The sequence below is a fragment of the Ovis canadensis genome, chromosome 25 (genome assembly GCF_042477335.2).
Source record: "Ovis canadensis isolate MfBH-ARS-UI-01 breed Bighorn chromosome 25, ARS-UI_OviCan_v2, whole genome shotgun sequence".
Lineage (NCBI taxonomy): Eukaryota > Metazoa > Chordata > Mammalia > Artiodactyla > Bovidae > Ovis > Ovis canadensis.
Window position 1 is genome coordinate 36952008 of NC_091269.1, and position 23267 is coordinate 36975274.

Consider the following 23267-nt stretch of genomic DNA (forward strand, 5'->3'; position numbering starts at 1 on the left):
GATCCTAAAGACCAAAAGTTAATACTTCTAGAAATTATAGGCTAGTTTCAATGTATTTATGTAGTTTTGAAATATTTAATCTGATTCTGCAAGGAAAGTGTGAACCAAGACAAATGCTGATTTTATCACAATATATTTGTGGGAAGAGGGCTAAGATTCTTCTCCTAATATCTCTCCCTTATTATAATGCCCTCCATTTGATATCAATATATTGATAGAAGCAGTATCTTTTAGAAAAATAAAAGGGTTTGAAGGATGTGAAAGAAAAAAACTAATATTAAACTGGCTGTTTTTATTGATCGTATAAAGGAAAGGCATCAGGGAAGTCTAGAAAAACAAAACTCAAATGCACTATACTGTGTAATATTTACAGGGAAAAAATTATTTACTGTACTCTGCATCATTGCTCAATCACATTTATTAACTTGAACTTAACTGTTGTTATAACACTGGCTCAAGTAATCAGTCATCTATAGAGCAGCAATCATAATAAACCGTGGAAAATTCTCAGAGATACCAGACCACCTGACCTGCCTCTTGAGAAACCTATATGCAGGTCAGGAAGCAACAGTTAGAACTGGACATGGAAAAACAGACTGGTTCCAAATAGGAAAAGGAGTACATCAAGGCTGTATATTGTCACCCTGCTTATTTAACTTCTATGCAGAGTACATCATGAGAAATGCTGGGCTGGAAGACACACAAGCTGGAATCAAGATTGCCAGGAGAAATATCAATAACCTCAGATATGCAGATGATACCACCCTTATGGCAGAAAGTGAAGAGGAACTCAAAAGCCTCTTGATGAAAGTGAAAGAGGAGAGTGAAAGCGTTGGCTTAAAGCTCAACATTCAGAAAACGAAGATCATGGCATCCGGTCCCAGCATGGGAAATAGACAGGAAACAGTGTCAGATTTTGTTTTTTGGGGCTCCAAGGTCACTGTAGATGGTGACTGCAGCCATGAAATTAAAAGACGGTTACTCCTTGGAAGGCAAGTTATGACCAACCTAGACAGCATATTCAAAAGCAGAGACATTACTTTGTAAACAAAGGTCCGTCTAGTCAGGGCTATGGTTTTTCCAGTAGTCATGTATGGATGTGAGAGTTGGACTGTGAAGAAGGCTGAGCCCCGAAGAATTGATGCTTTTGAACTGTGGTGTTGGAGAAGACTCTTGAGAGTCCCTTGGACTTGCAAGGAGATCCAACCAGTCCATCCTAAAGGTGATCAGTCCTGGGTGTTCACTGGAAGGACTGATGCTGAAGCTGAAACTCCCCAATACTTTGGCCACCTCATGCAAAGAGTTGACTCATTGGAAAAGACCCTGATGCTGGGACGGATTGTGGGCAGGAGGAGAAGGGGACGACAGAGGATGAGATGGCTGGATGGCATCACCGACTCGATGGACGTGAGGCTGAGTGAACTCTGGGAGTTGGTAATGGACAGGGAGGCCTGGCGTGCTGCAATTCATGGGGTCGCAAAGAGTCGGACACGACTGAACTGATAGAGCAGCAAGAACTCATAACATCATATCTAAATTAAATGTAGCCTCTTCTATTTTTAAAAATATATTCACTTAGAAGCTTTACATTTTGGGACAAGCAAATATTTGTTGACTCCTGTAAGCATACTCATATTGCCCATATTAATCCAGTTATACGCTAGACTTGAGGTTTACAGTTTGTTATTTCTATCATGGTGAAAGAATAAACTATTTCCTACCATCGTGCTTACTACTCATGCCCATTTTATGGATCAGAGGCAGTTCAAGTGTTCTCCTGAGATTATATAGTTTTTGCAGAAGCACATAGCAGAACTGTTGTGTGTCCCGAGTGCTCACTATCACCTGTTGATAGCATGCACAGTACAACTGCAGCAAGATCACATACATCTTAACACGGGGTTTAAACTCCAGGGTGGCCCATTTCAAACAGGCGCCAGTATCAAGCCCTTTTATGACTGCTCCTGGTTCTTTACAATTACATGTTTTGTCACTAACAAAAGGCAAGGAGCCATTTGGCTTAATCCACTAGAGAAACACATACGTGGGCAAACAAATACCACTTATGGAATAAAAAATGTTTTCAGAAGGCTTGTGTAAAAGGCTTGTTATTTCTTCCATTGTGTGTAAGACAGATTTCTCTGATGAACTATATTAAAAAATTTAGAGCTTCTAGAAGTCAGAATGAACAACAGAATAGTGCTGATACTTTTTGGTATACTACTTCCAATCATTTATTTACTGCTGCTGCTAAGTAGCTTCAGTCGTGTCTGACTCTGTGTGACCCACAGATGGCAGCCCACCAGGCTCCTCCGTCCCTGGGATTCTCCAGGCAAGAACACTGGAGGGGGTTGCCATTTCCTTCTCCAATATATGCAAGCATGCTGACCCTATGGACAGCAGCCCACCAGGCTCCTCTGTTCACGGGATTTTCTAGTCAAGAGTACTGGAGAGGGTTGCCATTTCCTTCTCCACATTTATTTACTACTTTATTATATCAGAATAAACTAAGTAAAATCTTTCTACTTAAACTGAAAAAGGACTATTAACCAATATACCTTTACATTCCAGACAATGGAACATCCATTTGAAGTATGGATAACCATACTACTGTGAACAATTTAAATATAGTATTATAAAAAAGAATGAGACATTCATTTCAAAGCAACTCTCAATTCTGTGACAGAAATGAACACGTAGACCATTTTTTACAGTAAATGAATAAATTATAAAGATAATTTATAAGGTCATATAGAGTCTGTTTTTGATATTATATCTTTTGCTTCTAGCCTAGGCCAAATGTGACTATGCTGAAATCCATCTATATATTTTACTGTAATATTATTTGAATAGTAAATAAAATAAAACTCCATTTTCAATTCTACATATATAATTTATTGGTGCCATCTAAAATCTAAAAGTTTGAGACTGAGACACTTGGCCAACAAAAAAATATCTAACTCAATGGATATTTATTCTTCCTTTATACCAGATTCAACCTTAGTTTTCTAATTTTCAGCAAATCCTTAAAGCAACTGCTCTAGCAACAGAAAACTAAGGGGGAAGAAAATAAGAAAAATACACACTAACCTTTAATCTGTGATACATGCCATCACCCACAAAATATTTTTTTGAGGTATAGAAATGAACTTGGGTAACAGTTAAACCACTGTTTTTGTGTATCACAAGACTTAAATTTAAATTTGATGGGTAATTTCAGTACACAAAACAATATTATCTAAAAAATTAGTCAAGGAAAAGCAGATAACTTTTAATTATCAGTTAACAAAAGGCCGCAGACATGAAGATATTTCAAAATAGGAGATAAAGCAAATTCTATTATACCTGGCTTTAGAATGTACTAAAAAAACCACACTATATTTGTGTAATGATTATATATGTATAATAATCCATGCAATCATATTACACTATGTACAGACCTCACTCTTTTTTCAGTTGACTATGATTGATGATAACTGCAATGAACATGAAAAGGACAAAGATTTAATCCATGAGGGAAATAACCCACTCAGGTTTAGAATTTATGAACTCCCAATTTAAAGAACTTTTCTAGAGAGCCCAGAACAAAATCCAACCAACTCTCCCCATAATTAACAGGTGGTGTTTAATAGTCACTTAATATTATTTTGGACTTGGGAATAAATGGGACTTAAAGTAGTCTGTGTTATGCTAAATGTTATTTACTTTAGGGGAGATTTAACTAAGCCTTACAACTTGGGGAGGGGGAAGTGCTGATTCCAGTTTGTCTTAAAACTTACTTGGAAACATGTATAGTCACTGTCTCCAAATGAAAACAGAATATATACTTCATTAAAAGTTAATTTTATAAATTTAAGTTTATAACAATATCATAAGCATTAAAAGCTGGAACATTCCTATCTCTGTTTTCTGTAAGTTTAACTACAGTATCTGAATACTCAACACTAAAAGAAATGTTTTGTGAAACAAAAGAGAAATCACACTTATAGACCACAGTAAGCCTCTGGAATTCATTAGGGAAGTAAGCAGAACACTGCAGAGAGAAAAAGCAACAGGGTATACGTTCCACTTCTCAAATGAATGGCACGCATCCTGTATCCTCTTTTGTCAATCTCCCTCTCTTTCTTTCTTCTTATGCTGGCATTTCAGTCTGTCAGCCTCTCCGTCTCTAGCTGAGCTTGGTTTCCTTCGTTCTTTCACTGCTGACTGTCCTTTTCTATGATTCCATCCTCCTGCTTTTCTCTCGTTCACTTTGCCTCTGGCTCCCACACAGGCATATGGGAAAGACCTCATTCACAGAAAAGGCCCAAATAAGAGCCTTTAAGCATCCAAATGTTTATGCAAAGTACTTCTGATGTCCACATTGTCACAGATATTTCATATACTGCATGTGGATGAATACACAGATAGTGGAACTATGAACCTCTTTCTGCATTGTGCAACATACCTAAAAAAATAAGCAAACTGAGAAAAACTAGTTCTGGAGTTAAAAACAGACTGGTTCCAAATAGGAAAAGGAGTACGTCAAGGCTCTATATTGTCACCCTGCTTATTTAACTTCTATGCAGAGTACATCATGAGAAACGCTGGGCTGGAAGAAGCACAGGCTGGAATCAAGATTGCAGGGAGAAATATCAATAACCTCAGATATGCAGATGATACCACCCTTATGGCAGAAAGTGAAGAGGAACTCAAAAGCCTCTTGATGAAAGTGAAAGAGGAGAGCGAAAAAGGTGGCTTAAAGCTCAACATTCAGAAAACGAAAGATCATGGCATCCGGTCCCATCACTTCATGGGAAATAGATGGGGAAACAGTGGAAACAGTATCAGACTTTATTTTGGGGGGCTCCAAAATCACTGCAGATGGTGACTGCAGCCATGAAATTAAATGATGCTTACTCCTTGGAAGAAAAGTTATAACCAACCTAGATAGTATATTCAAAAGCAGAGACATTACTTTGCCGACTAAGGTCCGTCTAGTCAAGGCTATGGTTTTTCCAGTAGTCATGTATGGATGTGAGAGTTGGACTGTGAAGAAGGCTGAGTGCTGAAGAATTGATGCTTTTGAACTGTAGTGTTGGAAAAGACTCTTGAGAGTCCCTTGGACTGCAAGGAGATCCAATCAATCCATTCTGAAGGAGATCAGCCCTGGGATTTCTTAGGAAGAAATGATGCTAAAGCTGAAGCTCCAGTACTTTGGCCACCTCATGCGAAGAGTTGACTCATTGGAAAAGACTGTGATGCTGGGAGGGATTGGGGGCAGGAGGAGAAGGGGACAACTGAGGATGAGATGGCTGGATGGCATCACTGACTCGATGGATGTGAGTCTGAGTGAACTCCGGGAGATGGTGATGGACAGGGAGGCCTGGCGTGCTGCGATTCATGGGGTCGCAAAGAGTCGGACACGACTGAGCGACTGAACTGAACTGATCATGTATTCTTCCTTGTAGCCACAAACAAGTTTTGAAACTTTTACTAATTATAGAAATTCTTCTTGAATACAGAAATGAATACACAAAACCACAAAACCCTGTTTTTCTTCAGCTGTTACCCACTGCTATGGACTATTTGAGTGAGTAACATTATTAGTTAAATAGAAGTTAATTTCATTAGGTTTTCAATTTTGTCTCCAGATGACAGAAGGGTGAGATATGGGCCATATCCACACTATTCTGTAGTTCTCTTCTACAAGTGAGACTTTAAGGAAGTTTCTGTGAAAATGAATTCTTTTTTCAACTATTATCTTGTTATAGGCAAATATCTAATACAGTCATACCTTGGGGATAGTGTGGGTTCAGTTTCAGGCCACCATCAAAAGTACACAAATCTTCCTCTCTCCCAGTGCATATAAAAGTTACACTTACACTGTAAGAAAGTCTAGAGTGTGCGACAGCACTATGTCTAAAAAATACACATACCTTAATTTAAAAAGTTTACTGCTAAAAAAAAAGGCTAACCATCATCTCAGCCTTCAGTGATTTATAATCTTTTTACAATAGTAACCACCTTTTCAGATCACCAAAACAAGTATAACAATGGAAAAGTGTGAATTACCAAAACAAGACAGACATGACATGAGCAAACGTTGGAAAAATGGTGCCAACACTCTCCTTACACAGAGTTACCACAAACCTTCTATTTGTTATTTAAAAAAAAAAAAAAAAAGGCAGTATCTGCAAAGCACAGTAAAACAAGGTATGCGTGTATTCGAAAGCCAGTTTCAGTGTATAGAGATGGTCAAAATTCTGAACGACTACTGAAGTACACAGTGGGTTTTTGCCAACATGAGTGCTATGTAAAAACATATTTTCCACAAGCCTCTTGAAAAAGAAACAGACCTTCTCTCATTTCCTCTTACAGGGTACCTGTGAAGTGTAGAAATGAAGTCAGTGAGCACATTACACTGGGGCAAATGAATGAAATCGAAGATGCCTTTAAGCTCTCTAATTCTTAGAGAACATTGCAAGAACATATAGCCCATTTTACTTGAGATAAAAAATAATTAATTTACTTACCACTATTATTGTTGCTCTGCAACTTCAATTTACTCTTCTCTTTGGCACTCCTGCTGAGAATCCCATTGGGTTTTAAATCTTCTTCCATTTCACCTTTTCTCTTTTGAAGATCATTTTGCTTCTTTTTGTAAGTTGGCTTAGGTTGCCTTTTAGTCCTTTGCTCTGATTTGCTTTCACTTTCGTCTGAATCTCCACTTTCGGAGCCAGATTCATAAGTTCGTTTGGCTTTTCTTCTATTTACTTTATCATCTTTTACATACTTATCAACTATGATCTTACTATCTACACTATTTTGTAGATCATTAGATGTAGAGGCTATTAAATTGACAGAACATGGCTTAATAATTTCTGATACAGAACTCCCTGAATTTTCCATCTTATTGGTATTTCTGTCTTCTTCTGAATGTCTCGTAAGCCAGGCTTTTTTCAGTTTAGTATGGTAGTTTGGTTGACTTGTCTGGGACGCTTGCCCATTTCCTACAGAGTCTGCTTTGTTTATTGTACTACAGACTACAGTGCTATCTAAGAGATGGGAGGCTGAAGACGTCTGATTTTTCGCAGCATTAGGCTCAGTCTCACTGACATTACTACTTTTATATTGAGCTGCAGCCAATGCTGCCTTGTGCTTCTTTAAATGAATAAAATCAGTTGTGCCTGAAAACCCAGAGTTGGGCTGAACAGCACTTCCTGTCTTACTACTGGCTGGTGTAACTGGAGCTGTGATGCTGACCGTGCATTCTTGTGTTTGAGCCACTGAATGACTGACGTTTTTTGAAGAGGTACATTCTAAGGATTTAGAGGCCAAAATGGTATTTGATAATGAGTAAATTATTTCTGAACCACCCCAGCTGGAAACACTGGGGGTAGCGGCAGCAGATGTGAATGTATCCGTTTTGGTATTACACACTGTATTTACAGCAGACATGACTGAACTGGGAACACTGCCCTGTGAGACAGCCTGAGAGTTTTTTTCGGATTTTATGTGAGCACTGTCTGAATTCACACTTGGCAGAATGATTCTTCCACTCTCTCCAGCTTCTGCTGGTTTGAGGCAATCTGTTTGATTTGCCCCAAGTGAAGATCTCTCACTAGCTCGATCTCTGGGAGCTAACTGTACTGCTGGCACACTGTCAAGCTTCGTACTAGAAGGTGGACGCACGATGACAGATGCCGTGGCAGCCTGTGCCTTTCCGCTGCTTTTCTCTACATGCCATTCAGCTTTCTCTTTGCTGAGGTTATTATTAGATTTCCACATTTCTGTCAAACTCTGTTCAGAAGAACTCTTAAAACTTGCCTGAGTATCTTTTGGCTCAGGAATCAGTGTTGGAGGCTTTTGTGATTCTTGAACTTTTCCACCAGCATTTACAGGCATCACTGGAGTTAACGTTGGAGGGGAAAGGCTACTGTAGCTGCTTTCCTTTCTTTCCAGGCTATGATGGATTGGCGGGTGAAATACTGGTGCTCTATGTAAAGCAGGCATACTCCGGAGTGTATTTGTAGAAGAAACTGTCAAATGAGTAGGACTCCTACAGTCATTTCTGAAAGTTGTTACTGAGTGAGAAGCAATTTGATGGGAAAGATGTTCTGGTACCTTGCCTACTAAACCTTCACTTTCTGGCTGATGTTTTATCAAAGGTGGAGGCTTTGAAAGAGATGATATAAACGAAGTCAGAGTTTGAGGATTAGCTGCTGTTGCAAGCGTATTACTCTGTTTTTCAGTGTAAATATTTGAAATCTCTTTGGATGGGTATGACCTTGGTGGCTCATTGACTACACTATTAGACAATGTAGTGAAATAGTTACTTTGAGGCAAACTGTGAGGCACTGAGTGCTTCATTTTATAAAGATCTGATTCTATATCCTTGTCTTGTTTGATGAGATGGCTCTTAGGGCTAGAAGATGACGATGCTACCCTGGAATAGTTATCTCTATCACACTCAAGACCCTTGATTTTAGTCGTAAAGGGAGCAACATCAATACTTTCTTGAAGAATTCGACGGTGCTCCTCCTTATATTTGTTTAATCTCTCTCCAGTTTCCTGGGGTGGTCTCTGTAATTGATTCAATACAGGATCCACAAAATGCCTATGCAAGTGACCATCTTTTCCAGTCTGTGACCTATTTAGATCCAGGTCAGTTTTGGCTGATGTGGATGCAACAGAACGCAATGGTTCAATGAAAGCTTTCCTCTCCAATTCTCTGTAAAGAAAATACACGAAGGTTTCTGTAAACACTTTTTCTTGTATGATGCAAGTATAGCTTCTATGCAATACTATTGTATAATAAGAGTGAAACATGACTTTGCAAGTGCTATAATATTAAGAAAATTAGAAGGGATATAAAACCAGAATAATGATAATTATTAAGCCTAGTTTTAAGACATTTGTTAAAAATACCTGTTTATAAACAATTAAGAAAAACTATAAAAGATATGTTTTAAGCATTGGTGAACTTACTCTTTATGGTGATCTACTAAACATTTTGTCAATGGTGGACTGGAATGTGCTGTGATTTTAAGAGGCCGATGAGGTTCTGCACTGGAAGGTCTGACAGGAATGTGACTAAGTAATCCAATACCATCTGCTGAGGTCACAGGGGTAGGTTGATGTAACCAAGGACTGGGAGAATTCTATTAAAAAAAAAAAAAATCCTTCAGTTACTAGAAAAAGCTAAATACAGTACCACAGTAGGACTTTACAGTGTATTTATGAAGTATGTGACTTTCAGTAAATATATTTTATGAGAAGTATTGAGACAACTACCATAGTTATATGGATTTTTTCATATGATGAAGAAAGCTAATCAGCATTAAAACAGTTTTGTCCAGGGGATTCCCTGGTGGTCCAATGGTTATCTGTGCTTCCACTGCAGGGGGGATGGGTTTGACCCTTGGTTGGGAAACTAATGTCTCACATGCCAGGAGGTGCCGGCAAAAAAAATTATTTCCAGAAATGTGTTGTTATTTACAGACTACAGATCTTGAAGCCAGTGCCTTTACCTTACAAATGACGTACAGAGAACCTAGCTTTTACGATTTCCTAACGTTGTAACACCAAAAGACCATGTTGCTACTAGTAGAAAAAGAAAACATGTTGCTAAAATACATTTCACCAGATTTCACCTGGTTTATTTGCCAATTTTTGTTGTCAAAAGTAGTTTTTCCAATGTCATAATTCATTTAGACTGGGCACAAAAATTATATTTGGAAGGCCCATTTATACTCCATTTCACTGTAGCCATTAAACTTGGAAGTGTGGAGGTACAACAAAACTCATTTTTAATATTAACACGCAGCCTTTCTCGTAGTGAGTATCTGGTGACACTGATGTCTATGTTGAGACTTACAACTATCTAATTACATGCTTCAAGACTGTTTCTATACTATGACTCACTGAAACTCTTCCAGAACATGCTTTGTTGAGTTATACTGTATTGAGTCTGATATTGGGAAAATATAATCCTTTGGTTTTAACAAAGTGAATAAATTTGACATCTCAAAATGAGAATGTGAAAACAATATATCACACCAAAGATACGCTGCTATAAAATTTCTAAGACTAAAAATATACACCATAAACCTCATGTAAGAAAAAAAAAGTATATACACACACATGATCATTCAAATATATGTATAAAAGGTTTCAATTCTACAAGATCCAGAAATCAGAAGTTATACAGATAACAAGAGTTATTGGTATATACCTAAATATACATAAAAAAGAATACTGCACAGCTTAAAAAGGAAATCTTATTACATGCTATAACAAGGATGAACTTTGACAACATTATGCTACATGAAATACTGTATGAGTTCACTTTATATGAAGTATATAAAACAGACAATCATAGAAATAGAAAGTAAAGGTGGGTGTTAAGAACTAGGGGGAAAGGGAATTAATGTTTCACGGGCAGAGTTTCAGTTTTGCAAGAGGAAATAGTTCCAGAGATCTGCTGAATAGCAATGGGAATATACTTAACACTACTAAACCGCACACTTTAAAATGGTTAAATAAATTTAATGTGTGGCTTTTATCACAATAAAAGTAAATTTTTAAAATGTGTTTTACAAGATTCTAGAGGATACTTAAAGTGCATCCTGGTCCACACAAAGGATTAAGTTGTCTCTTGGAGTTTAGCAGTGATCCCCAATCTCCCATTTTTTAAAGTGGGGTTGGTAATGCCCTCAACAACCATTTCTTAGCATGAAAATTAATTTGGTTACAAAAACCACACAGCCCATGAAGGAATAAGAGCCCGGCACCACCATCTTCAGAAATACTGTCAGATAGAGAGAATATCAGCCCCATCTTCACACCCAAATATCAGGAAACTCCAACGTTAGCAGCCTTAAGAGAACAAGGGGCTTAGACAGGCATAGCTTGTAGTATACATCAGCGACATATCAGCTGGGAAATATTTTTCTCTTAAGAATTACTTGGTTATACATACCAAAAGCCTTATAATTTTATATAAATTTTAAATCCAGAAGTTTCACTTCTAGGAATTTACCTGAGCAAAACAACTACGGGTATATACCACAATTAGTTGTGAAAACACTCATTTTTCATTATAGGAATTTTAGAAACAACTTAAGTTTACCTCTTTCAATTGGCTTAAAAAAAAATAAACAGGATTTTCTGAGATTTCAGCTCCAAAGTTACTAAGCATCAAAACTTCCATAATCATTAGAAAAATAACTGTTTAAAAAATTTTAGCATGGGTTTCTCTGATGACTCAGTGGTAAAGAATTCACCTGCCAACGCAGGAGACAGGGGTTTGATCCCTGGTCCAGGAAGATCCCACATGCTAAGGAGCAATTAAGCCCGTGCACCACAACTGCTGGGCTTCCCTGGTGGCTCAGCTGGTAAAGAATCAGCCTGCAATGCGGGAGACCTGGTTTCAATCTCCAGGTTGGGAAGATCCTCTGGAGAAAGCAAAGGCTACCCACTCCAGTATTCTGACCTGGAGAATTCCATGGACTGTATAGTCCATGCGGTCGCAGAGAGTTGGACACGACTGAGTGACTTTGATTTTCACCACAGCTATTGAGCCTGTGCTGTAGAGTCTGGGAGCCACAACTACTGAAGCCTGAGCACCCTTAGAGCCTGTGCTTCACAACAAGAGAAGCCACTGGAATGAGGAGCCCGCACACCGCAACTACAAAGTAGCCCCTGCTCTCCACAAAAGTCCATGCAGCAACGAAGACCCAGTACAGCCATAAATGAGTAAAATTATATATATATAAAATTCTAGCACATTTTTGTAGTAAGAAATCTGAAAAAAAATTAACGGGATACTGAAAAAAGCACCTGTGTATATGCTGATTAATAAATATGAGACATATGGTAAACCACAGCTTAACTTACCCTCCTTAACGAAGGTTCAGCATTAACCGCATTTTCTGGGTGAACCCACTTAGAAGGCAGACCAAGTCCTGAGTATGCATGTGTTCCATTTGGATATTGCCAAATAATTGGATAAAGTCCAAGCTGATTATATGAAGCAGATGGATGGGCTTGTCCAAGAAGATGAGGTGACTGGTGCTGTAACAACTGCTGCTGTTGCTGGTGTGCTAACGCTAAGTGGCTCAAGCTGCTGGCATGAGCAGTCTCTAGTCGTGGGTGGCCACCAAGTAAGGAGGCAGTAGGCACTCCGGGTAACACAGCAGGAAGTAAATGAGGGTGATGAACAGAATGGTGTGGACCACTAGTCAGAGGATGAGTGTTGATGGTAGGTAATGGAGTTTGACTGGATGATCCAGCCAGTAAGTGAGGTGCAGGAGTTAAGGCAGGATGATGGGTACCTGGATTTAAACATGTTCTATGGGATGAAGAATGAAGAGGAAAAGGATGCTGGCTTAAAAAAGGTGAAATGTGATTAGCTCCTGTATCTGACCCAATAAGTGCAGGATCTCTGTAAACTGTAAAATGTTCATTTTTATCAATGATTAGAGGGCTTTTTGTAGTTTCTAATGTACTGCCTCTAGTAGGAACCGGGTGGAAACTGCATCTTGACAACTCATGCTCTATCTTATTTGCTGGTCTTCTTTCACCAGCACCTTGGCTGTTTGCGTAAGTGGCTTTAGACTTCACAGAATCAGGGGAATGGTTGACTTTAGGCTTAACAACTTCAGGTGAGGGGTTGGATTTTGTCTTGTGAGCATCTACTGAAGTATTAAGTTTAGATTTTATGGTTTCTGGGGGTGGGCTTCGCTTATGCAGCTTATCTTCTGTGACAGAAACAGCACTTAGAGAAGATAAGTAAGAGACATACTGATTTTTCTCCTTTTCCACACTCAAGTTTTCATTTCCTGAAGGAGCATTCCTTACATTTGATTGGGTTAAATCTACTTTAACTACATCACTGACCCAGTTCTGGTCAGAATCTTGGTTTCCTGTTTCCAAGTATTTTGCATTTGCAATTGAATGTTTTGAATCACTAACATTAGGATCCATTTTCTGAAGTGTTTGAAGGCCAAAGGTACTACTTGAGGTTTCCTGAGCCACCTTTTCTGTGTTAGTGTCATTTGTAATATCAATAACACATTTTGGAGTGGGCGGTCTGGATACAAACTTCTCCTTTGGTAATAATTCCATTGTGTGTGTCTTCTCTGTATTACGTTCCTGAAGAAGTAAATCACTAGAATTATGATCAGAAAGTGTGGCCTGTTCTGATGAATGGATAATCATTTTTTCTTGACGCTGAAAGTCAACAGACTTCTGTTTCTCTGTTTCTTCATGTTTTTTATCTTCCTGTATTTGATCCCAGGGATGCTGGCTATCTATTAGTGTCTCTTCTCCTGCCTTCTCATTATTCTGAGATTTTCCTTCTTCTCCGTTTATCTTTGAAGTGTTTTTATTTTTCAACTCATTCTCTGGCTTCTGCTCTGAGGAATTATTTATTATTCTCTTATTTGAATTTTCTGAGTCACTACTCTCAGAAAAGTCTGAAACATTGTCGGTTCGCAGTCTTTTCATATTTAGTTTCTTTTCATCCTCCTCAGCTTTCCTTCTTTTGTTCATCACCTGTTTTTTACCTTTAGGATTTTCTAGAAGATTAAAAAAAAACAGTTTTACCTTTCATATCAATATTAAATAAAGCATATTTTTAAATGAATTTTTATTTGTTCCCATGCCTTTAAAAGTTGGTGGGTCCTACCTCCTCGTGCTATATAATCATACTTTTCCTCCTTCATCTTCTCTTCATCTGGTATACTGCTATCTGAGCCCTTCCTCTTATTTGGACGAATATTTCTTTGTTGCTGGTGTGAATTCTGTTTTGGTACAGCAGTTTGGGAGTTCATTGCTGGTCTGGGACTATTTGCTTGGGCACGTGTATAATGACCCTAAAAATAATTGATAATGACTATTTACTACCTGATCCTAAGTAATTTAAGGGAAAATATTTTACCATAATCCATCACTAACAACATACATACGTGAACAGTGTTGCTATTTTGACTGGCACGAGACCTTCGCCGTGATGTAATGCCAATATTTTCACCTTTTAACAAAGAGTGAACAACATCATCTAGAAAGGTCATTTGAACCATAGAAGGATCGACATTCTGTGGTTCTAGTACCTAATCCATGACACAAAACAAGAACAAAATTAAATCCAATCAGCTAGCCAATATAATGATAGGTACAATTTCTTTACTGAGTAAAGATGTTTAGAAATCAGTTTGAGATACCTAATTTGTAAGACACTGTCAGACTACAATAAATCATCTTTATAATCATTAAAGATAAAATTATCTCCCAAATGTTATGAAGGTAACTGTTTCATGTTCTAACCAAAACTTAAAAAGCAAACACATCTACTGCAGGTATACCTTGAAAAACAAGGATTAGAGGTATTCAAGAATATACTGCCAAGTCATAATATATATTTCAAAAATAAAAAATAATTTTCAGAAAACAGCTGTCAAATATAACAGGAAGGTAAAGCATAATGGGAATTCCCTGACATGCCAATGGATAGGACTCCATGCTTCTACTGCCAGCCTGGGTTCAATCCCTGGTCAGAGAACTAGATCCTGCAAGCTGTGCAGCGTGGCCAAAAGAGAAAATAGAGCATGGGAAGCAGAAAAGGACAAAAAATGTATAAATGAATAGTAATCTTGAGGTTAAAGAAAGAACTATTTTAAAAACTAAAGGCAATTTTGTGCTTCAGTGAGGTCAACGTTTGTTAGCTTTTAAGGAAATAAATTATACATTTAGCATTTTGATGAAAATTTTAACCAAAGCATCTGCATTGTTTATAGAGGGAGTTCTTATTTAGTCAGATACCCTCCACAATCCATTCAGTCAGGAAGATGCAAATACCTATTTTCTGGGGGGTAAATACAGTACAGCTTTAAAAGATCTGAAATTAAGAATTTAATTTCAGACTGTTGCTTAAAACTCCCTATGAAATTCATATCCTTAACATTCTCCATATTCACTATAAAAATTAAAGGAGTAAAACTACTCTGAAAGTGAATGTAAAAAGAACTTTAGAGTACATTTAAGTTTTCATTTGTGAAAAGAAACCATTTGGGAAGTACCTTTTATTACTGGAGAGACAGAAAAGCTAAGACTTTAAGAAAGTTTTACCTGACTTAAGGATGAACAAAAAAAAAAACATTAAACAATTAAGACTCTGATGCCTCCATTTTAGGGACTGATTTTCTCGGTGCTGAGATAAATTTGGCGTCACTATCTTGCTGTAACTTCAAGTGAACTCTATGTAACATCATATAGATGAGAACTTTCTAGGATTATAGGAATGCAAAAAACCTAGGGATGGAAAATAGTATCAATCTGTTGATCCACTGGGGGTGGGGGGGAATGGAGTATGTGAATTGTAAACAGTTTCTTTTCCAAATCTGGATTATTTACCTGATCATTCATAACGATCATGGTGCGAGTGAAGAGATCATGATGAGTAATTATGCCAGTGAACCACTGGGTGGCAGAGTCTTGTCTATATACTCTCACTCTGTATCCATTCAAGGAGTAAGGACCTTAAAAAATACAAAACCACACATCATACACGACTTCATGGATGAAATGAAAAGGTAATGTGGAACTTGATGTATGAGCCTTTTAGCTGCTAAAACTTTTACCATAAGCAATTACAAATTTTGATTCCTGCAACAGTTTGGAAAAGCTGCCAAAGTCTTAAAACATGCAGAAACTCTTCACTGAATTTATAAGTATGACAGTAAAATGCCATCCTGGTGTACTTTTGGATTAAATTCACATTGTAAGACAACAATATCTACATGTATATATATATAGGTATCTTTCAGAAAATAGGCAATGATTAAATAATAAAAGATATATGCATATCTGTATATATTTAAATATGTCAACACAATGGAGATAAAAATGTCTTTAATTCACAGGTACTAAAATGATATCAGATATTTGAAAGTTTAAAAAAAATTGTAAGGGAGGGAAACTGGTACACTTTATTAATGATAGTATTATACATTAACAATTTGCAAAATGCTTTCACAATTTACAAATGCTTATTTAATCTTCTCCAACTCTGAGGTATTTTCCTGTTTATAAACATTAAGAAAGTGAGGTTGATAAGTTAAATAAATTTTTAAGTGAAAGAGCTAGGACTGAATTTATTTTTCTGATTCCTAGGTTGATGCCTTTTCTCTTAGAGTTAAGACATTCAGCACATCAATGAATGGTTTAATGTTTGCCAGTTTTTAAAAAACTATGCCAGCAACAGTCTAAATATATCAAATTAACAGATCTGTAGAAAGTATTCCATATTACTTGTAAATTAAACATATTCATACCTATAATCAGTTATACAAACTATAGCCTTAAAATGTCTAACTATGGAAAAAATAGACTCCAAATTAGTTTTTCTGAATGGAATATTGAAAAAGCTTACAGAAAACTCCAAATACACCAATTTTCAACTCCCATCAGGACACTACCTTAAGGGTCTTGTTCTACCACCAAACACAATCTGGAGTCAGCCTCAAATAATTCTGCTTAGAATGGAATGGACTATTGCCTTAATCATTTCATCTCTAAGAATATGACAAGGAAAAAGGGTTATTTAAAAAAATAGTAACCTGGTGTCTTCAATAAAGTGCAAAGAAAGAAAGGAAGAAAAAAAAGAGAGACAGGTCATATCAACCAGTCAATTTGTGGACATTTTTTGGGTCCCGGATTAAAAATAAATAAAATAAAAATCAAGTCTGTGAAAAATCAATGAAGACATTTATGAGACAAATGGAAACTTGAACCTGAGTAATCATTATTTGAGGAACTATTAATTTTCAGCACAATAATAGTATGGTGTCTGTTTAAAAATAGAACACAGCAATGTCTTAAAATTGATGGAAACAAATAACAGTATAGATGGGGCAGAATCTATCAAGATTTCATTTTATAGTCATTGGGGCTGAGAGAGAATATTTCAGTGAACTTTTAAGTGCCTATTTCTGTATATGTTTCAAATTCTCCATATTAAAAGTTTAAAAAATATTTAGCCTAAGAAGAATGTATATGTAGATGATTTGCTATTCAAAAAATACATTCAACGAAAGGAAGCCACAACTCTGACATTATCTCTGTTAATGCTTAAATTAAATGGCATGGAAGCTGAGGCTGAGATAAACATGGGAATTTAACAAGATTACCTTTTAAAAGCAATCAACCAAATATTGATACTGCATGTCATATTTTTCCAGTTTCAGTTCAATTTCACAAAAGCTTATGTTTTCAATACATGGTTTCACTGACAGGAAAAGAAATCATTGAGAATCATAAAATCTCAACTGAAGACAAGCTTATATCTTACTAAAAAAAAGGAAACAAAACTAAGACTAGTATTGTGGTCTTTGCTGAGGAAGGCAAACTGAAATAAGCCATTTTTATCAGATACCAACAGCATTCTTCAAAGGAAATTAACTGTGGCTCTGGGCAATCCTCCACAGAAAACAATGCTTCCTTCTCCAGGAAGGACACACCTAGAGTGTTCTGTAATATGGAAATTTTCATATCAACAAAACACCTGTGTGGTCATAATTTTATTCCAGGCATTTAGCTCAAATTGTAAACTAGCGAAGTTATCAACTTCCTACTGAAATTACTCTGATTTTGCTATTATTTTCTGTGGCCTGTATATAATTGAAAATATTAGACTGGGTCTTCTATTTATATTGCATATAACTAAACAACCAAAAGCAAATGAGAAATTGCCCAGTTCAAAAAACAAAAAAATTAATGCATAACTCAAAACAGTTACCTTGCATAAAAATCTCCTGAACCTTTTGTTCCTTTACCCAGACTTTCACTTCTTCCTGAAGTTGCGGGTTGTCCCTGAGAACTGGGTTTAGGCTGTCTATGTCGTCCTAGAATTATAGATTAAGAGAAAGGTCCATGTTACGCTGTCCTAACATTAATGTTACCAACCTTCCCTCCTATGTGTTCTAAGGGCTGAAGAAAATTCCTTTATCTAAATGTATGCAAAAATGAAAATTCGTAAGTTATAGTTCATTAGCAATAACATAACAACAGAGCCTAATACATAAATCCATGGTAAGATTTGATCTTTGACAAGAATGTCTTAAGGCAAAATTTGAAATTTACTAATGTGTTCTCTACTGTCAGCCTTATATAAATCACCTTTTTAAGGGTTTCACTGTTAGAAGCAATATACAAACCAAATAGCTTCCAGTCATCTAAGGTTGGTAGCAAACAAATCAAGTTGAATATTTTGGGAAGCAATACATACAAACATAGATGAGTTGTCCTCTCCCCACTATACCTAAAACATTAGTTTTAAACAAGTCATTATTTGACAAGCCACTGTCTTGATTTAAACACCATCAAATTCAGTTCTACTCAAACTCATCTGACCAGTAACTTCACTGATAAAAGTTTTATTTTTTCAAGCCTAAAACATTAGTTTTAAACAAGTCATTATTTGACAAGACAAGTCACCCTCTTGATTTAAACACCATCAAATCTAGATCTACTCAAACTCATCTGACCAGTAACTGCACTGATAAAAGTTTTATTTTTTCAAGCCAGTGTCAAAGCATCCAGGCCATTTAAATTACGTTACTGATGATATTATCCTCAAAACAGGGTGTATCTAGACCCAGAAACGACCAGCTCTCTCCTTGGAAATGCGAATCACACAGTCACATGGTTTCCCACAATCTGCTGGTCCCCCGATGGACTCTGACATCCTGTTCTCTCTCAAAGCACCTCTGCTGCTCCTGCATGTGAGGTCAGCAGCAGGGGCCCTAGAGGAGAGCTGGGAAGAACAGCAGAGCAGCACTGTCACTCTGGCGGCCCTTTCCAAGGTGGACCAGCAGATCGCGGAGACCAGCTGCAGAGCGGCCCTTTCCAAGGTGGGCCAGCAGATTGCGGAAACCAGAGCGGCCCTTTCCAAGGTGGACCAGCAGATCGCGGAGACCAGTGACCAGAGAGGTGCTTCAAGAAGAAAATTCTACCTGGTGAATAAAAATAATCTGGCAATTTGGAAAAGCCAAAAAGGGCTGAAAAGTACAAAGAATCCCTAATCATGCAGGTCATACTTCATGCTTTAAAGTTTATCCAAGTAAAGCACTTTTCTTCTCACTTATCACTGCTTTAAGGGACCACTCTGCATTTCTCGAATAATATTGTGGTAAAGACTGATATTTTGTTTATACCTAGTGAACACCAATGGCACCCCACTCCAGTACTCTTGCCTAGAAAATCCCATGGGTGGAGGAGCCTGGTAGGCTGCAGTCCGTGGGGTCGCAAAGAGTCAGACACGACTGAGCGACTTCACTTTCACTTTTCACTTTCACGAATTGTAGAAGGCAATGGCAACCCACTCCAGTGTTCTTGCCTGGAGAATCCCAGGGATGGAGGAGCCTGGTGGGCTGCCATCTCTGGGGTCGCACAGAGTCGGACACGACTGAAGCGACTTAGCAGCAAGTGAACACCAACAAACAAAACTATAAGACTTTTACACTTATCACCTCTGCTCTCCTGGGAAAATATACGAAAGTGCTGCTTCACAGCAGACGCAAATACTGGAGTAGAAAGATGTTACACAAAAAAGTAGGTAAAATCTGTCACGGGGGCGATGGGGGAAACCCAGCCCATGACCTGTCTTCCTTTTTGTAAAGAAACTTCCTAACACACTCCCTTTTCTCCATTCCACTTTAATAATACACTGCACATTGAGTGAATCTCATTACTTGAGTAGCAGAAACTATCATGGGGAGTTTAGACTCTAACCATCTTAATGGACAGGAGGTGACAGTGAAGTCCATGACAGACAAAACACAGGAAACTTTCTGTTTCCCAAGAAAAACAATTACCACTTCCAGACAGTTCCAATAGATACCAGGTTATTTCTCACTTTATCTTCCATACACAGATCCAAACTTAACTCCCTGGAGTCAAACACAAGCCTAATCATTTTCCTACATGATGATCCTTCAAACGTTTGAGTTACAGTTTTGTTTCCACAGCTTGAGTCTTCTCTAGTTTCAACGCCTATCTTTATCATAATCGTTCTTCTTACTCCTATTCTAGACATTTAACTGGCATGAAGACGATGAGTACATAGAAAATTCACACAATTACAAGGGTATCACAGCTGACTTACATGAAATTTACTTTTAGGGTACTGCTGCCAAGCCTTTATATTTTGGGGAGGGTAATAGTATAAACTGCTATTAAAGCAGCACTGCCAATACTTTGTAGACAAGTATAGGTAGGATTTATAAAGTCAGTTTCCTATACAGAAATTTTTATAATTGAAACTATTGACATGTAAGTTTTGCTCAATATTTATGTTTTATTTATTCAACAGGTTAGGCTTCCCTAGTGGCTCAGCTGTAAAGAATCCATCTGACAATGAAGAGGACTCAGGCTGGATGCCCTGGAGAAGGAAATGGCAACTCACTGCAGTATTCTTGCCTGGAAAATCCCTTGGACAGAAGAGCCTGGTGGGCTACAGTCCATGGGGTTGCAAAAATGTCGGTCACAACTCAGTGACTAAACCTTTTTTAATTCAACAGACTGAAAAAACAAGCTACGTTTCCAAAATCATTAGACAGCAGTTATCATCTCAATAACCCATTCAATTCTAGGGGAAAAAAGTATACTATTAAAAGTTGATAGTATCAGTCTGGAGAAGGCAATGGCAACCCATTCCAGTACTCTTGCCTGGAGAATCCCAGGGACGGGGGAGCCTGGTGGGCTGCCGTCTATGGGGTCACGCAGGGTCGGACACGACTGAAGCGACTTAGCAGCAGCAGCAGCAGCAGTATCAGTATCAGTCTACGTACTCAAATAACCTTATATAAGTTCAAATTTCTATGTATCAATTTCCTCACCGTTTAAAGCAGGGTTACTAAATACCTCTTTTCATATTAATGAGTTAGTTTTTATAATTTTAAAAATTTTCAGAAACTAGTCTTAACTCGTTCAATTCTAACTTAACCATGGTACTGACATGCCATTTACATATTTATGAGTTAATCATGAAATTAATTAAAACCCAAGAAAATTATCCCAATACAACGCCTGACTATGACAGTCATATTGTTGCTGGAATCTTTCTCTACATATAGTGCTTTTTAAGTTAGAGGCATTTTCATTGTTCTTAAAATTCTTATAGCCTGGTTTCAGTTTTGATCCTCAGATGCACATGATTAACTTTTTTTTCACCTTCTGTCTTGTCACCAACCATTCCCATTTGATGGGAATGTATCTGGGGAAAAGGCCACATGATCTTTCTGACTCCATTCAATGCCTAAGGACACCCTGCTTCCTTCACTTGCATCCCACAGACAATTTCCCTTCTCCTATTCCCTGCAGCAGCTCTGGAGCTGATGAGATTATGTTTAGCTCCCTATGGACCCTACCTATCCTGAATGGTATGTCATTGTCTTTGCCTTTAAAATCCTTTCCTTTCCTCTCTTTAAATAATGATGGGGCTAAATTATACCCAAAGCTCGCCACCTGATGTGAAGAACTGACTCACTGGAAAACACCATGCGCTGGGAAAGACTGAAGGCAGGAGAAGGGGACAACAGAGACAGAGGATGAGATGGTTGGATGGCATCACCGACTCTATAGGAGTCTGAGCAAGCTCCAGGAGTTGGTGATGGACAGGGAAGCCTGGCGTGCTGCAGTCGACGGGGCAAAGACTTGGACACGACTGAGTGACTGAATTGAACTGAATGTAAGTTCCTTCAGAGCAGGGACAGTGTTTTCTCTCTGCTGTCTACTGTGCTTAGTACACTGTAAATGCTCACTAAATAATGACAATGGGAGGCAGTCAGTCTTAATGCTAAGAGTGAGAAACTGAAATCTTCCCCCACCCCAAGAAGAGGCATTTCTGTAGAACTGTAGTCATCATTACCAGAGGCTCACAAAAGAATAAAAGATCAAATCTTGTAAGCGTTTTAGCAGGTTGCCAAATGAAGTTTCTCCCCCCATTTATTGACCTAATGTTGCGAGAGTATAAAAAGAAAAAATGAGATACAAGGCTATAATGCAGACTCAGAGAGAAGGGCATCACAATCATAGATTACTAATATTCACCATCTTTGACAGAATGCAACTAACAAATTCAGCTGTGCCTTGAGCTTTTCATTAACTGCAATTACCCCCCCAACAATTTCATATTATATAACTAAAATAACATGCATTCATTAATCTCCTCTCCCCAGATAGTGAAGGAATAGCACTCTCTGTGAATCTTCTTCATAAACTCCATCCAATGTATTAATTATACAAGTTACAACCTCCAGCAAATGACTAATGGGAAAAAAGATCAGTACAGCAAGATCTGTTGTACTAGAAATTCATATAGAAAAAATGGGAAAGTTCTAAACAATGCCTTAAGCGAAGTTCTGGACTATTTATTTATTGCTCACTTGTGTGCTGTTACTTTCCTCCTTTTGAAAAGACAGAAGTTAGCTTTAATTGAGTATTAGTGACACCTTAATGTAAATAATTTAAAAAAATAGCTAACAAGACTGTGCATTTACTATGGCAGATACTATGGATGCTTTCCAAACCTATGAATTTTTATAGAGCTGAGATTATTATATCCCTTTACATGTTACACACAGAGAGGTCCATGGTTATAGTCAGGATGTGATGGAGAGAGCTAGCACTTGAATCCAGTTCTGTGACTCTAAACCGCAGCCTCTTCACTTATTTTGTTTTCTCATGAACTAGTATAACAAAAAGGCATAAATAAGACTATTTACTGTCACTGCCATTCAAAACCTGACACATTTCTTTCATTATACGGAAGAGGTGAAAGAATATCTTAAGTCAGAATGGGTTAAAAACAAAGAATTCAACATTAGGTGGAAGTTATCTTTCTATACAACCTTATATTGGCCATGTGAATTTCTGCATATAGAAACAGTCTAACACTCATCAAACAGAAAAGACTTAGGATGTTAAATTCATGACATCTTATAATAAGAAAGGATAAAAGAAGGAGAAGACAATCACTTTGGCAATGTGACGTAATCATGATCTACAAATTCTCAAATGCTGTATTTTTAGGTAAACATTACCCTGAATTACAATGAGATGATCGAAACACAGATGTATTCCTCATGAATACAGAAGAATATGATGAAATTAAAAAGCGTCACTCCTCAAAATATAACAGCTAAAATCAGGCTGGAATCTCTACTCTGACAGTAAGACTACTGCATCAACCTAATTTTTGCGCAATTCTGTACTTCATTCCAGTT

The 23267-nt window shown here is 37.5% G+C and overlaps 1 protein-coding gene across 32 annotated transcripts in view; it reads right to left on the minus strand.

Moving 5' to 3' along the window:
• The window catches only part of JMJD1C (jumonji domain containing 1C), a 321872-nt gene that overhangs the window by 34525 nt on the left and 264080 nt on the right, over positions 1 to 23267 (minus strand). For 5 of the 32 annotated variants that reach the window (XM_069571765.1, XM_069571768.1, XM_069571762.1 and 2 more), the window contains 7 exons: positions 17780 to 17885; positions 15397 to 15521; positions 13953 to 14096; positions 13673 to 13859; positions 11881 to 13562; positions 8971 to 9143; positions 6516 to 8713 (listed from right to left, as the gene is read on the minus strand). In XM_069571765.1, coding sequence (XP_069427866.1) covers positions 6516 to 8713; positions 8971 to 9143; positions 11881 to 13562; positions 13673 to 13859; positions 13953 to 14096; positions 15397 to 15521; positions 17780 to 17786 — 4516 coding nt within the window. In that variant the 5' untranslated portion in view covers positions 17787 to 17885. Of the gene's footprint in view, positions 1 to 6515; positions 8714 to 8970; positions 9144 to 11880; positions 13563 to 13672; positions 13860 to 13948; positions 14097 to 15396; positions 15522 to 17779; positions 17886 to 23267 lie in introns of all 32 variants that reach the window. The other 27 variants (XM_069571777.1, XM_069571783.1, XM_069571782.1 and 24 more) reach the window with 9 other exon arrangements.